Consider the following 17,329-nt stretch of genomic DNA (forward strand, 5'->3'; position numbering starts at 1 on the left):
AAAAGCATTATCCATTTCCCATTATAGAACAAATATTATTATAAACTTCCCAACTTAAAGAACTATTTTACCAAAAATATAAAGTACTTAGCCACACTATAGCGAGATATTAAAGACCTAGTTAAAGAGAGACAGTGAGAGAGAGAATACTTGAAAAATTTTTAAATATGCCATATTCCTTTTCAAAAATTATAACAAGCGACTGCTCGCGCCTGGCGGCAGCTGGGACTCTGCACTCAAGGGGTCGAGCCTGGCCCGCCCCGACAACGGCGCGTGCTCGGCGGCGGCCCCAGGCCTGGGGCACTGAGAGCAGAGGCCACGGTGGCCGGCGCCGGGATGTCGGGGAGCTCGAAGGTGGTGCTGGGCCTCTTGGTGGTGCTGACGGCGGCCACCATGGCGGGCGTGCATATGAAGCAGCGGCAGGACCAGCAGAGGCTTCGTGACGGAGTGATCAGAGACATTGAGAGGCAAAATCGGAAAAAAGAAAATATTCGTCTTTTGGGAGAACAGATTCTTCTGACTGAGCAACTTGAAGCAGAAAGAGAGAAGATGGTGTTGGCAAAAGGATCTCAAAAAACGTGACTTGAAATGCGTGTGAGATATTGATGGAACAGACAGCGTTAAGTGTGTGTGAGTGTTGATGGAGAACAGCTTAGTGAGATCTTCAGCCTTTTTGTGGTCACCGTCCTTTTAAACTTGATCAGAAAAAGGACGATGGATCGTATATTCTAAATAATTGCTTTAAGTGCCCCTTGTGTCTGAGTAGAGCCAGGCAGACGCTCTTCTGATAGTTTGTTTGTGTGGTCAGCAAGGAGCCCCTTCAAGCTTAGTGTCCAGAGACTGAGATTGTTCCCGAGAGCACTGAACCTGCAAGCCGGGAGGGATGGAGAGTAACATCCATCTGAGCAGTTTGATCAGTCAGCACGACGATGAAGCCACAAGAACGTCCACCTTGGAGGGGCTGGAGGAGGGAGAGGTGGAGGGGGAGACTCTGCTGATCATCGAGTCAGAGGACCAGGCGTCCATGGACTTGTCTCATGACCAGAGCGGGGACTCCCTAAACAGTGATGAAGGGGACGTGTCATGGAGAGAGGAGCAGCTGTCCTACTTCTGCGACAAGTGCCAGAAGTGGATCCCAGCCAGTAAGAGCTTCTCCTTTCCTTTGCTTTGTCAATTCCTGCGGGAAGGTTTGTTTTTCTAACCTGTGAAAGAAACATGAATGTGAAAGAGACCCAAATAAAAAGATAACTCTTATATTTATTATTAGTGTAGTTGATTAACTGCAAATTTATATAAAACATAGACACATTTGTACTAATATATATTACTGCCAACCTCTATCACGTTGTTAAATTAACATTCTCGATTGTAACCCAATAAAAATTAGAAAATTGGAAATTCTGTGTTACTTAAAGAATTAGCCACATTTTTCTTTCAGGGTCACATTATTGTGGTTTTGAGGCCAAATTCTAGGCCCAGTGTAGAGCTAAACTTCAGACTCATAAACATAACTCTTGTAGTATTTAACTTACATGGAAAACAACTGCTATAGTATGTTGATATAAGGTTGGAATTAGGAGATTAAATATGTATTATGCCTTTTTCTAGGGCCATTCGTGTTTTCTCCTTGCTGGCCTCCTTGATCTGCTGGCAGTAGATACACGCAGTGAGGTGCTTTGCCAGGCATCAGGGCTCTTATCCAAAACAGGATGTTTCCATTAGGCAGAGAGTAGTAAAGACGTAGGTACTAGAGGAATACTCTGTGCAATAGAATTTGTAACTAGGTCAGAGAAATTTATATATGTGTATGTGTATATATATTGTTGTGAACTGGGTCATTTTCTGGTATGTGGAGGTGTTTTTAAGGTGGTTTCAACTCTTCGGATTCATAGTTATTATTAATAAATTAACACCATTTTCAAATTAAAAAAAAAATTATAACAAATGTGACAATACTCCGCAGATCAATCTGTAGATTTAAAACACCAATAAAGTAGGTATTAAAACTAAGTTAAACAATTGGATACAAAATTAGGATGTCCAGTAACCTTTTCTCTCAAAAGAACCACCTCCTTGGAGAAATGGCTGACTGTATATAGGTATGAGGTAGAAAATATGCAAGGTAAGCCAAAAGTATCTTGAATACTAGATAGGAAGGAAGCAATCAAAGTCTATTAGGATTCTGTGAAAAGGACTCAGGAGCCAACATAAGGAGGCTTCTACTAGCTAAAAATGGGAAATTTGAACAGTAATAAGGGTAATAACTACAGTGGATTAAAACTCATCAAATATAGTGAGATTATTAACTTTAACCTTTTATTATGGAAAGTAGAATAGTATAATGAACCCCTATGTACTCATCACTGAGCTTCAACAACTATCAACATTTTGCTAATCTTTTTTTATATATTCCCATACCACTATTAATAAAAGTTACCATTAGAGTCTGCTAGGGGACCAGTTCATTTTGAAAACTGGTAAATGAAGAGTCCAGCATTTATACTGCCTTTTCTTACATATTGATGAGGAGAAACTTTTCTTTATAAACATATCCCAACTAATAAGTGAAAAAGGTATGATAGAATAGTGCCATTTTGCAACCTTTAGTGAATTATCCATCACTGTCAACACCTCAGAAGGAGAGAAAACCAGATAATAAGTGCCTCATCATAACCTCACATATGACATGGATATGCCAAAAATTCAAACATGAATCATTTTGATCCTGGAGCTCCAACTACCAATTTGTAGAAGGTCAGAGAAACATTAAATTATACCCCAGGAATGCAGTTAGCAAAGCTAGACTGTGGGAAACTCATAGGACAATTGACATAGTTTCATCAACAAATAAATTGCAAGGGGGAAAAAAGGTAAAGTAGAAACCCATAGGTTAAAAGAAATTTGAAAGATAACCAGTTCCAATGTGTGACTCTTAATTGGATCTTGATTCAAATAAACTTTTAAAAATTCACACAAAAAAATGGAAATGGGAGGACTGACTGGATATTTGATAAAATCAGGGAATCATGATTATTTAGGTTAGATAATGGCTATGTTTTATTTTTTAATAATTCATATGTTTTGAGAATATGTATTGAAATACTTGTGGATAAAATGATTTGATGTCTTAGATTTGCTTTCAAATAAAATGGGAGGCAGGAAGTAGATGGGATAGGTGAAACAAGATTGTTGGTGAGTTGATCACTGTTAAAGTTGAGTGACTGGTACATGCAGGGTCATTATACTGTTCTCTCTACTCTTACATATGTTTGAAACTTTAATTGTAAAAAGTTTAATTAAATAAAGAAATGGGCAAAAGTATCAGTTTTAGTTTGGGGGACCAAATAGTTATCTGACTGCACTTGAAAAACATAATAGAGGCTTCAAAAATAAGTTATATAATAATATAAGACAAATAGTATAAAAAATAAAGTAGAATAACTTTAATAAATTATCATAATTTTTCCAATATAGAAAAAAGGTATATACACACTAGATACTACATGATTTCAGTGAATTCAGAGTTAATTAAAGAGTTGTTAATGAAACATCTTTAAGTAGACAAAAATGGAAAAATACACTTATCCCAGCTACAGAGGAGAATTTTTTTGCTATTAAAGAATAGAAAATTAGAAGCCATAAAAATATTTAATAGTAGTGGTATTGTGTTTTGAAGTTGTTAAACATTAAAAAAGAATGGTATCTGGTGAGATATTGAAATACTGGATTATATAAATAGAAATGAAGAACAGTAGTTAGTATGTGAAAGAAATCAAATACGTTCCCTCAGGAAACTGAAAGAGGAAAAGAGGAAAGTTGTTTTGTAGAAGCTAGGGTAGTGTTCACAGAGCTGCCTTGCCAACATACCTGATCCCACTTTAATTAAAATTCTGAGGGGCTTCCCTGGTGGTGTAGTGGTTAAGAATCTGCCTGCCAATGCAGGGGACACAGGTTCGAGCCCTGGTCCGGGAATATCCCACATGCCATGGAGCAGCTAAGCCTGTGTGCCACAACTACTGAGCCTGCGCTCTACAGCCCGTGTGCCACAACTACTGAAGCCTGTGCACCTAGAGCCCATGCTCCGCAACAAGAGAAGCCACCGCAATGAGAAGCCCAAACACCGCAACGAAGAGTAGCCCCCACTCACCGCAACTAGAGAAAGCCCATGCACAGCAACAAAGACCCAACACAGCCAAAAATAAATAAATTTATTTTTAAAAAAAATTCTGATCAGTTAGTGAAGAAAGGACTATAAACTGACATTTACTGGGAACCTACCCTGTTCTAGGACATTTTACAGTAGTCTGTGAAAGAGCTGTTATTTTTAGTTTTACAGAGGCAGAAATAGGTGTTCTGAGAGGTTAAGCGACTTGTGTAAGCATCCAGTGCCAAGTCTTCATAACTGGCTGCTCAGAGCCTAAAAATTATAAACCAATAAAAACAAATACTCTTCTGGGTAGTTAATGATTTTATTATTATTTAAGATAAGATATTAGCAAACATGATAAACATGACACATTATATAACAATTAAATTTTTAAGGACACGAGCCGCTGATTACAGTCATCTGTACCATTGCTATTCCTTCACGTTCTCTTTTTTTCACAGAAAACTTGGTTTTCTTCACTGAAATCACTGCTAGAAAAGGAGATTCAGTCTTAGGATTTTATATTTTACTTTTAATTTAAGGGGAGATAACAGTAGATTCTTAGCTTAGTATTTCTTTATTTTTTTTTTAATTTATTTTTGGCTGCGTTGGGTCTTCGTGCTTTCTCTAATTGCAGCGAGCAGGGGCTACTCTTCGCTGCAGTGCGCGGGCTTCTCATTGCGGTGGCTTTCTTGTTGCGGAGCACAGGCTCTAGGTGCGTAGGCTTCAGTATTTGTGGCACGCGGGCTCAGTAGTTGTGGCTCGTGGGCTCTAGAGTGCAGGCTCAGTAGTTGTGGCGCATGGGCTTAGTTGCTCTGTGGCATGTGGGATCTTCCCGGACCAGTGATCGAACCCATGTCACCTACATTGGCAGGCAGATTCTTATCCACTGCGCCACCAGGGAAGTCCCATCTTAGCTTAGTATTTCTTTATTTGTAACTGTCCATAAAAATGGAATAGCTATCTATTATAGTTATTGAAACTATTCTAAAAAATCTTTATTGCAAAGTATATAAAGGCAGGAAGTTTAACAGAAATGATTATGCTTTGGCTTGGTTTTGAAAGGGCAAGTAAATACCAATTATATCATCATAGAATCTTAATCTTTCTTATCTTCTCTTCCTTTAGTACTGCGAAGTGATCATTTCTTGCACTTACTACAAACTGACAATGTTCAGGTAGGATCTACGGTCATGACCATGCTACAGAACATACTACAGATCAGCAGGTAACTTGGCCTTACAAAATATGTAGAATTTTTTATTTGTGATCAGAGCATTACCAATTTTATTCCAATTTTCCTAAAATCATCGATTGTATATGACTTGTACATGGCATTTAAAAAGCTCTATTATTACCATTGTATTTCAGAAAAAAATGGTTGTAAAATACTGTAAAAGACTGGAAATTTATTATCAAATTTGTATCTTATCTCAGAGCTTAAGAAGATTTTAGCCCAAATCTCAGGCTTAGAGAAGAAAAATTACTGTGATATCTGAAGGAAAATATTGGGATCACAATAAAAAATGTTTAATCATATATTTATTTAGTAAACGGCAAGCTTAGTATTTGCCAGGTGCTATAGAAGGGCATAAAAGAAGTAATAGGCAATTTCCCCAGGTTAAAATAGAAAGGCAGAGTAAATACTGTTGAAATCATTGACTCTTTCAGTTCAATATGGATTTGTTAAGCATCTACTATATGTGCCAAGTATTTGTCTGTCATTGGGTTTACAAAATTGATTAAGATATGAACCTTGTCTTCAAATAGCTTACAGTATAGTGGAAGAGACTAACACATAAGGACAATTATATTACAGTGTAATAAGTTACAATGTTTAAGGGTACACAAATATTAGAGAAGCTCCTAAACCAAACTGAGGGGGGGATACTTCCTGGAGAAGGTTAACACCTGAGATGAAACTTTACGGATGAGAAATTAGCCAGGGAGGAAGAAGAGAAAACAGTATTTCTAGGCAGAGATAACAATATAAGCAAGTGCACACAGGTAAGAAACAACATGCAGAGGGTAAAAAGTAGGCTAGAGTTCATAAGACAGGATACCATAGAAGAGAGAGCTACACAAAGAGAGAACCCCAGAGATCTGCAGAGTCCCCTTCAAGTTTTCAGCAGAGTACTGATCAGCACATGCGTTTGAGGAAACTATCCAATGTCATGGAAAACAGTAATCCAAAAGGATTAAAAGGAGCAGTACCAGAAACACAGAGCCAAGAATACTGACTGATTCCAGCAGCCAAACTGGAAAACTACATGAAAAATGGAGCACTGAGAGTACTCAGGATGGTTTCATCTTAGTAGTGGGGGATAATAGCACTAGACTGAGCACCATTCTGGATCATCCAAACAAAATAAAAGCAAGATCTGAAAGGATCAAATTGTTTCCAAGCAAGTTAACCACATCTGGTTATTGAAACTGCCTACATCTTAAAATTTTCTTTATTTGTAAAGTATACAAAGGCAGGAAATTTAGCAGAAATGGTCATACTTTGATTTGGCTTTAAAAGGATGAGAAAATCAAACTTGTGCCATCATAGAATCTCTGCTTTGCTCTTTTTTTTTCCCCCTCTTCCTTTAGTAATACAAAGTAATCATTTCTGCAAACTGATGATGTTCAGATAGGATCTACAATCATAACTATGTATAAAATTCTAGAAAATGTAAATTAATTTATAGTGACAGAAAGCAGATCAGTGGTTGCCTGGGTATAAGGTGCCAGGGAAGGTAAGAAGGGAGGGACTACAATGAAACAAAAGGAAGCTTTGGGGGGTGATGGGTATGTTCATTATCTTGATTGTGATGGGGAAACGTCAAAACTTACCAAATTGTACATTAAATGTGTGCAGTTTGTTGTATATCAATTATACTTTAATGAAGCTGGTCAAAATAAAAAATCCTTAGGTCTTCCTGAGCATTTTGATACACAGTAAGATAAAGGATGCCTTCAGGTATGACACCAAGTTTTCTATAATGGATAATAGACAGTGGTATAGCCAAAACAAATTCAATATTGGTTATGTCCAACATAGGTAGATGTTTACAGCAGGCAGAGAAATAAGAGTCCGTGCAAAGACTTGTACACAAATGTTTATAGCAGCTTTATCTGTAACACCCAAAGACAAGACAACTTAAATGTCCACTGACAAGTGAATGTGACTTCTGGAAGAGATCTGGACTAGAACTATGGACTTATGAGTTAGCCTAAAAACGATAGTTAAAAACATGAAAGAAGATGAGCTCAGTGGAAAATATGAATAGAGTGAGAAAAGAAATGGGCTGAAAATGGAATCCTGGGGAGTAACCTTTAAGGGGTATATTGGGGAAGGGGAGCCCACAAAGAAGACTGAGAAAGAATGGTCAAAAATCTGTAAGTAGGAATCTGGAAGAGGATCAGAAGAACATTTTATCACAGAAGCTGAATGGTAGAGAATATCAGGCATAACCTTTACGGTTACTTTTTCTACTGGATAAAAGTCATTTATATTGTTGTTGAGTAAGAATCTCTTTGCATTGCTCTCAGATAATAATCATTGCCATTATTTGCTTTCTACAAGCCAACATCTACTTTTACAGAATTGCAAAATATCCTAATCAGTAGTAAATGGATAATCAAAGGTACACACCCCTAGAAAATCACATACTCCTTGGTGGGGTGAGTAAAAGAACACCCAGTAATCCCTTTTGACTATTTCGATGTTTCAGGTAATTTTTCGTGACATCAGTAATGCAACATGAAGTTGCTAGTGTAATAAAGGAATACTAAAAGAAAAAGTTCCTTCTATATTAAGTACATGATAATTGAATTCCTATAACATGTTTGTGTTCGTACATCATTAAGCAGTGAACCATGTACTTAATGTCCTGTGATTTTCCTCTTATTATTGCCTTGAAGCTTTTGAACCATCTATTTACTATTTTGCACATTTATCTTTCCTCCAGTATTTGATTGCAAGTTTCTTGGGCAACTTTGTATTCCTTACTTTACCTAGCATGGTGCCTTACAGTAAGAATTCAATTAATTGATTTAATGTGATGTATTCTTGGAACTAAGCTATCTGCTTAAACTACTGGTTATCTTCATGGATCAGGCCATAGGCATTAAGTTGCTGCACCTTTATTGTTTAATTTTTTGTGATACTTATGTGTCATTTAGTAACGGTACATTTTTTATTTTTTTATTTTGTTCTATTAGTGGTGATTTACTCAGAATAGAAGGGAAAACCCTGCATTCAATTTTAAATGAAGTTGTTTTCAAACTTTTATCAACTCCTAGTCCAGTCATAAGAAGTACTGCTACAAGGCTCCTACTGTTGATGGCTGAATCCCATCAGGAAATTTTGATTTTACTGAGACTAAGTGCCTGCTACAAAGGTAGTACATATATTCTTTCTTTTCTTGCAAGTCTCAAAAAGAACATTTTTATTGATGGTTTATGGAAAACAAAATGCTTGTGTTTTTAAAAAGTCAATAATTGAAATGTGCGGATAAACTCTGTCACAGCAGATAACAATTCAGGGAAAAAACCTTTATGTAATCCAGCCATCTTCGTGTCTCAACAGACGGCATATGATACCTTATTGACAAGGTTACAATGAATATTTGCTCCCTCTCTGACAAGAAGGTTGTGTATTGAATATACCATATAGTGTAGTAAAATAATGACCAAAATGATCAGTGATCTTACCTAACTTTACTGAGAAAATAGAGCTGTGCTTCAGAGATTGACAGCCCTTTTGATCTTTACATCAATTGATAATTACTCTTCAACTCCTATACTGCCTTTCCTCAAAGACAAACAAAAAATTTCCCTCACCTCCAAAATCAAACATATGTGAATAAAAAGTCTGAAAACTTGAGAAGGAAAGGACTCAGTGTTTTACCATTACCATATAATATCTTTCATTTAATTGAGCATTTACTGTGTGTCAGATAACTATTCCTCATACTTTCTGTGTATTAAAATATTTAATCTTCATAACAATCCTGTGAGATGTTTACTCTTATCCTCGTTATATAGCAGTGGAAACAGAGGCATGGAAAAAATGTAGGTGTTTACCCAGAATTACTCAGGTAGTTTTTTTTTTTCAACTGTTAATCAAAGTTATATGTTAGCTTTGTTTTATTTCTTTGCTAGCCAGAGCCATGAATTCATTACAATATATTTTCTTATTCAGTATGGTCAAGAAGTATGTTTCTAATTGATTAAATATACTTACTAATACAGGGTTATGTTATATATAAAATTTCAAGAATTAGAATATAATGTGATGCATTTAATACCAAAACTATTACAATGGCCTTTAATCATTCTTGATGATTTGGAAGGCACTTTAGTGACTTATCTTGCATGAGTCATTACTGTGAACATTGTAATTATTTTATGTATTATAGAAATAGGGAGAGAAGTGCCAGTAATAAAACTGTCTAGATGATATTGTGCCAGATACACATTTTTTATTTCTGTAATTAGATTTCTTCTATAGAAATGTGAATGTACAACAGAGTTCATTCTAAAGGAATTTTATCTTAAGCTGTCTCCCTTTCTTTTCTCAACAGTAGAACTTATTCAGTTTCCTCAAGATATTTTACAATTATTAATACTGCTGAGAACTTGAGTCTTGAAGAAAGTATAAGACATAGAAAGACCCATCTAGTGGCTTCCCCAGTTGTACAGTCCAAGGCCATTTTCCCTTGCTTATGTATATTGCGTACATACATTATAATCCATCATTCCTCCATGCCCTGGAAATAGTACTTACTTTGTAACTTATATTACTACTCAGTTTTAATTTGGGATGAAAGTGCAGTATTTTAATATTATAGCACTTCTCCTATAATAAAAGCTCAGGAACCTATTGATTTACCCCAAATTACATACATTACTGTATATTTTTATGTAATAATAACTTCCTTTAATTAGTAGTAACTAATAACCTGCTTAAGTGCTACCACAGGATAGGCATTTACTCAGTATGTATTCATTATCTTTTTTTAAATGTTTTTGTTTAAGGTATTTATGTTCAAAAAAAAAAAAACAACTATATGTCTCTACCCTTTGACTTATCGCAATGATTCCACTCTTCCTTTTTTTTTTAATTAAAGAGGTTGACTAGACAGATTTTGCATCAGATCTCACAAGTGAGCACATAAGAACTCCAGGACAGTGGAAAATCCTAAAGACCTCAATCTAGAAGTTTTTGAGAAAAGGAAAAAGAAAAATCATGTGATTAATCTTGTTATTGTTTTCATTTGTTTCTAAACTAGACTTTTTAACCTCAAATTAATTCTGATTAGATAACAAAATCATATTTTATTATTAATAGTTGTGCCTTTGTTATTGCATTTCAGGACTCAGAAGTCTACTAAATAAACAAGAGCCTGGGACAGAGTTTAGTCAAGAACTTAGACATCTCATTGGTCTTTTAAGCCCTAAGGTCTATCAGGAAGTAGAAGAGCAGGTATTAAATTATAAAAATAATTTGCATGATATTAACTAACATTTCAGTAAACATTTTAGTTTCAAAATATTGGATAGTGGTAGTCTCTTGAATCTTTTTTTTTGCTCTCTCTCCCCCTTCCTTTACTTATTTTCCCCTAACATCCAGAGCAGCCATAGTTTTATGGGAGAAGGAGTTGTTTATGGTCTAAATTTTTAACCCCAGAGCCTTTTTTTTTTTTAACCTATACAAAGAGTCCCTCATACCCTTGAATCTTTGAATAAATGAAGCCAGGCATAGGAAGTGAAGCAAAGATGTTAAAGTATTAAATAAGCAAAACTATGAAATCCTTGTAATGGGAATGGAAGTGAGATTAATCAGGGAGAATTTGAAGCTAACTAGACTGTATCTTGAATATATTCTAGATAATGCCTAACTGAGCTTCCTTTGGGAGATCAGGTTTAATATTCTTACGCCTTCCCTGTCCTGGGCCTATGCAGATGTTGCCTCCTGCTCAGCTTATTAAAGATGGAGATTAATACTTGCCCAGGCCTGATATTTTAAGAAGTAAACTTCTAAAAAAGACTTTCCTAGAGATGTCTCTAAATTAATTCTGGCCTTTAATTTCAGAAACTGCATCAAGCAGCTTGCTTGATTCAAGCTTATTGGAAGGGTTTCCAGACTAGAAAGAGATTAAAGAAGCTTCCATCTGCTGTGATTACTTTGCAGAGGAGTTTCAGGTAAAAAATTGGGGTGAGAGGAATTATGATCTGAGAGGACTAGATATATCTTATTAGAGTATAGCTGAGTGAAAACTTAGAGTTTGGGGTGTTTTTTTTTTTTTCTTTTTCAATATTCTAATCTGTTTCTTTCATTCTTGCTTCATACATTTCTGAGTACCAGCACTTCATTAACCAGATGTACTTTCAAAAGCAAAGGACATAATGCAAGACAGGAATCTGATGTAACAAATACACAATCCTGTTCACTTAATAAGACTTTTTTGTGGGCCAGGCCTACAGAGGGAGCCAGTAATGGTCAATTATCTCATTAAACCCTTAAAACTAAAAATTGCCATAATTGTTCATATGTAATTATGGTAAGAATGTGTATGAGTACAAAAAGGTTTAAGTATGTTAACCTGATTTTCCTCAGTAAATATGGCATGGATACATATGGTCACTGAGATATGACATAGTTTGTCATTTGTTGCTATTTCAAGTAGACTAAAAATGAAATACTGAAGACATGGCCCAGTTTTTACATGACTAACCCATCCAGATTCTTAGAGGTGACAAAAAGAACACACACACACCACACACAATGAGTTAGCTCTTAGGTCGTTGTTGATAAATTAGAGCCATCTCAGAGGTGATTTCATGTAACCTAATTTAAAGCCAAATTTTAGTTCACGAAAGTGTAACTTGCATATTCCAGAAGTCAATGTTTTTTTTAAGAAAACTGAAACTATTCTTTTAATAACTGCAGCTGTGTTTCTCAGTTACAAATGTGTTTTAAAATAGTGAACTAAAATTTAGCTTTAAGTTAGGCTGCATGAGAAATCACCTCCGAGATGGCTCTACTTTATCATAAATGACCTTAGGAGCTAAGTCATTTGTGTCTGTGTGTTTTCTTTCCATTGCCTCTAAGAATCTGGATGGGTTAGTGGAAGGTCTTGAAGCCACTCTGGCTGTGTCCCTTAGTGGACATGCTTTTCATTGATAAAAGTTTCCTTCAGAGAAGACTTAAAAGGTAAGTTATTAATATCATTGGGCATGAGTTTTGTTGATAGCCAAAAAAACATTAATTTTTTAAGCATGCTTCAAGTGCCTAATATATGCCAGAGGCTGTGCTAGGTATTGGGAGAGTTAAACAGACTTGAGTTTGTATCCCTCCTCAGCAACTTATGGGCTGAATGATCTTGGACAAGTTGCCCCACCTCTCTCAGCCTCAAATTTCCCATCTATAAGATGGGGATAATTGTCTATGTACCTCACAAAATTAAAATAATAGAAAGTTTTTTGCAGCATGTTACTGGGCACTTAGAATGTGGTAGGGAGGAAAATGCATATGGCACATTTTTTGCCCTTGAAGATTTACAAATCTAGTTAGGCAGGCAGATCTGTTAAGTAAATAGTACTCATGAGAGGCAAGTATAATCCATTCCAGCACTGCTCAAAGTTTGTCTATCCTACTAGCTATTTCTTTACAAATATTAAAAAAGTTATTTCTTTGGTTAAATAAATTTGGGAAATGATGAATATTTTGAGAGTCACAGTGTATATTCTTCTATTCAAGAGTCTGAGATGTTCTTGGTATAGCTTTACCTTTGTAGTGAACTCAGAGTAGTTATCCCTTATGGATTCTTCCTGCTACCATTCTCAGCTATGTATCCTCTTACATTTAAAGGTGCCCCTATGCCATGGATTCAGACCTTTAATGTTTAGTCTTACAGTAGTTGCCAAATTTGCCAGTTTACTTTTCTTTGTAATATTAAAATCTTTACTTAGAAGTATCCTAGGATTAAAGATTTTGTCCACTTAGAGGGGTATCTGTGGAATCTAATTAAGATTCCACTATTTTAAAATAGAAATTCCATTGCTTTATGTAACAACACCAGACCAGTTATAAATATATCCATTATAAGACATTAGCCATGAAGCCAAAATTATTTAAATCTCACATTATAATGAGTTTTTAGTTTTTGAATCTCCAGTTTGCTCCAGGCTTCAGCACCTTTCCTCTTCTATTAGTTGCAACAGTTTATGCAAATTTCTTTTACTTCCTTTGTAGCTGGGCTTTCTGCCAAGGTTATTTCTGTCTCTTTGTGGTCAGATTATTATCTCAGAGTAATTTCCCTCTCCCATGTTTTTTTGGGGGAGGGACTGCCCACCACTCACAGTTATGGACCTAGATTCATCAGAGCTTTGGATTCAACAAGAGGTACTCTTTTATAGTCACACCCTTGCTAAAGCACTTTCTTGGGGATTTCTTCTTTATTTAATCACTTTTCATGGTCAGAAACTTTGTTTTCTGTTAAGTACCCTTTTCCTCAGCAAGGTTTACTGAAGCAGCTAACAGCTGCCTCACAAGCAGGACAGCTCACAATTTACCTTCCTCTATCATGGTGCTGATACTTAGGTATTTTAATTTTATTTGTTTGACTTTGTAGGGGAAGAAAACAATTTTTACCTCTATATATTTTAAGTTTGGTGGTTGGGGCCCTGAAAATTATACTGACAAAAACAAAAATAGATTAACAAGAGAAAAACAGTTTCTTAACATGTGTAGCACACATCACATGGAAGAAACCTGACATGATGCATAACTTAAAGGGGTGGTTAGAATTTGGGCTTATATAGCTCTCGCCTTCTGAGATGGCCCACACTCTGTGGAGTGTGTTTCTCCCAGGGCCGTTCTCACCTTTTGAGACAGACCACATTTTGTCTATGGAACATGTATTTCTCTAAATAAATCCACTTCTTACCTTAAAAAAAAAAAAAAAAAAAAAAAGAATTTGGGCCTATATAGACATTAACAAAGAATAACTTATAGAGAAGTGACAGGTGAAAAGAAAAGGATTTAGGTTTCTGAGGGCAGCAAACTGGGGGAAGGTAAGTATATTGGGGAAGGTAAATATATTGGGGAACTTATGGGAGATATGGGTTATTTGTGCAGGTCTATCTTAGCATCAACTTTCCATCTCTATGGCCATAAAACTTCCTTGGGAGGGGAAATTTATGGCAGTCCTCATTTCTCAGCTGTTTCTGCTTTTAGTCAGTTAAGGGATCCTCTGGGAAGGCTTCTTTCTGTGTTTCCTGATTCTCATTTGCCTCCAGCTCAAAACGATCTTTATGCCAGAGTGGCATATTCCACTACCCTTCAACTTCCCCCTTGAAACTGAGCTTAAGGGCATAACTCTATCTCTTCTTTGTTTGCCTTAGGGACAGTGATTGCTTCTTTGAAATTTTTATTTTTTCATAGTTTATAGAATTCCATCCAGTGAATGAACCAGTATTTATTTATATAACTCACTATTGTAGGACATATGGTTTATTTTCAGCTTGTTACTGTTGTAATGCTATGGAGAACATCCTTTAACGTAAGTCTTTACATACTTATCGGATTTTTCCTTAAGAAAATTATTAGAAATGGAATTAATTGGTTAACATTTTTAAGGCTTTTGATACATATTTTAAGTATTTCTTCAGAAATATTTTGATGCATGTATCCAAAATATTTTTTCAGAAAGGTTGTAGAGCAGCACATGAAAAGTTATTTCATCATACTCTAACTACACTAGGAATTATGTTTAAAATTTTTTTTGCTGTCTGTATTTATATGATTACTAGTGAGGTTAAGCCGTTTTTCATAAATACTTCTTGAGTGGACATATAATTATGAAAATTGTGTGTACTTAATGTTTCCATCACAGATCTAAACGAACAAAGATGTTACTGAAGCTAAGTAGACAGAAGGAAGAAGAGGACCGCAGATTACAACTGCAACTTCAAAGGCAGAGAGCCATGAGACTTTCCCGAGAATTACGGCTGAGTATGCTTGAAATAGTTCATCCAGGTGTGTGGCAGTATCAGTTTTATAAGTGTAATTAAGACTGATTAGGGTATCTTTTAATAAACCAAATTTCCTAGCTACCTGATGATTTATTTTTTTAAATGTGGACCTTTTCCCTGTTTCTCCTTTTTCAGATAAATCTTATTAAATCTCTTGAGTCAAAAAAAGTTATTATTTTTATTTTGATTAAGGCCTATTAGTTGATGATGAGCAATCTCTCCAGTAATTTTTCTTTTCTTTCAGATAAATTAGTGAAACATAAAATTTTATGCTTAAAGATATCTGTCTTTGACATAAAGAAAGAACCCCCTTGAACTTAAGTAAGGTGTTAGAATATTGCTACATTCTGCCCTCAGAACTCAGTACAAACCTTGTGACACCTCTTGCCACTTTTGACACACTAAGCTGAAATTAATATTAAAGTGTAGTCTGGGAGATGTGAGTCATTTCAAGATTCCTTTTTTGTTCTACTCCTTCCCCCTTCTACTACTCATTCCCAGTATCCTTCACTAGCCTCTTATTTCTCTTTCTTTCCCTTAAATACAGATGTTTCCCAGGGTTCCATCCTTACCCCATTATTCTCATGTTGCTCTTCCTGAGGTATCCCAACCATAACTGCAGCTTCAACTACCAACTGAGTGCTTAGCACTGTGGAATCTTGTCTGCATCCTCACCCTCTCTCCTAAGCTCTAGACCAGCCCTGCCCAGTAGAACTTTCTACAAACTGAAATGTTCTATATCTTCACAATACCAATGGCTAGAGGTAGCTGTTGACTTGAAATGTGGCTAGTGCACTTGAGGATCTAAAATTTTATTTTACTTTCTTTAAATTTATGTAACCATTTGTGGCTAGTGCCTACTACATTGGACAACACAGCCCTGTAGCCAGCTGCCTATTGGTTAGCTTTACTTAGATATCCACAAGCATCCTCAAAACTAGTCATTATCTTCCCTCACTGATTTCCTCTTCCTGTATTCCTCATCTCTCAGGTTATTGCACCAACAGTCTACTCAGTGTCCCATCTATGAGACATCCTAGAATTTTTTCCCTCCCTCCACATCTAGTTCACCACTAAATCCTATCAATTTTTGGTACTGTCTCTCAAATATATCCCTTTTTATTTTTACCTTCTGCCTTATTCTATCACTTAGCTCCTGTGAACCCTAGACTATATGCTGACCAACTCCCAGAAAGTCATCTGTAGAACTAACTGAGTGACTAAAGAGAAATTTAGAACCACGCAGAGTAGGTAACATATATACACAATGTGCCTTTCCCTTTTGGTAGTACTGAATGACTTTCTAACTATTTACTTGTGATTCTTTTTTCTAAATGTTCTTGCTAGTGGATTTTTTGCCCTTTTCTCATTCCTCTGAGACAAAAAAATGACATGAGTCTTTTCTAAAGAAGATGCATAATCTGAGAAAGCTTTTGGAGCGTTTTGTATCTAAAATCTTACAACCATTGTAAAATAATAGAATTGGGAAAATCAATATTGAAAAAAATAAAAGGACTGCAAGATTGTTGGTACTTTCATTGTCCTGATTCTAGAACTTGAGAAAGCGTAGAAGTGAGTATGTTGTAATAGTGTTTGTTATCTTTTTAGGTCAGGTGGAAAAACATAATCGGGAAATAGAAGAGAAATCAGCATTGATTATCCAGAAACATTGGAGAGGGTACAGGGAAAGGAAGAATTTTTGCCAACAGAGGCCATCTCTTGTGGAGTATAAAGCAGCTGTCACACTTCAGAGAGCAGTGAGTCTGATTTAGTAAAAAGAGTACTGGATTAGGAGGCAAAGACATGGGTTCAAACCTGACTCTCCTGTTTACCTGCTGTAAAGTCTTGGTCAAGTCACTTAGCTTTTCTGAGCCTTAGTTTCTTAAAATGAGAACATCCTTATCACTGGCCAAAATGATTTAGACATTCAGTCCTTAGTATTTCCATAGACGCTTGTACATCATTTACCAAAATGCAGTGTTATTTGTTAATTTTTTTCTTTCTTACTTGAGCAATGAGAATCTCAAGGGTAAGGAACTAAGTCTTATTTATTGTCAGCTTCCTGAATGTGCTTGATGTATGAATGAATGTCTACCCTATCTTTTTCACTCAGTTGTTATGTGGATCAGATGACCTAATTTATGGGAAAGTATT

At 35.9% G+C, this 17,329-nt stretch overlaps 1 protein-coding gene across 9 annotated transcripts in view; it reads left to right on the forward strand.

Moving 5' to 3' along the window:
• The window catches only part of IQCB1 (IQ motif containing B1), a 48,731-nt gene that overhangs the window by 21,091 nt on the left and 10,311 nt on the right, over nt 1-17,329 (forward strand). For 4 of the 9 annotated variants that reach the window (XM_036849624.1, XM_036849622.1, XM_036849621.1 and 1 more), the window contains exons 7-12: nt 5,276-5,375; nt 8,357-8,535; nt 10,513-10,622; nt 11,232-11,341; nt 15,037-15,179; nt 16,784-16,932. In XM_036849624.1, coding sequence (XP_036705519.1) covers nt 5,276-5,375; nt 8,357-8,535; nt 10,513-10,622; nt 11,232-11,341; nt 15,037-15,179; nt 16,784-16,932 — 791 coding nt within the window. Of the gene's footprint in view, nt 1-199; nt 1,143-5,275; nt 5,376-8,356; nt 8,536-10,512; nt 10,623-11,231; nt 11,342-15,036; nt 15,180-16,783; nt 16,933-17,329 lie in introns of those variants that run through there. The other 5 variants (XM_036849625.1, XM_036849626.1, XM_036849623.1 and 2 more) reach the window with 5 other exon arrangements.

The sequence above is a fragment of the Balaenoptera musculus genome, chromosome 4, assembly GCF_009873245.2.
Source record: "Balaenoptera musculus isolate JJ_BM4_2016_0621 chromosome 4, mBalMus1.pri.v3, whole genome shotgun sequence".
Classification (NCBI taxonomy): domain Eukaryota; kingdom Metazoa; phylum Chordata; class Mammalia; order Artiodactyla; family Balaenopteridae; genus Balaenoptera; species Balaenoptera musculus.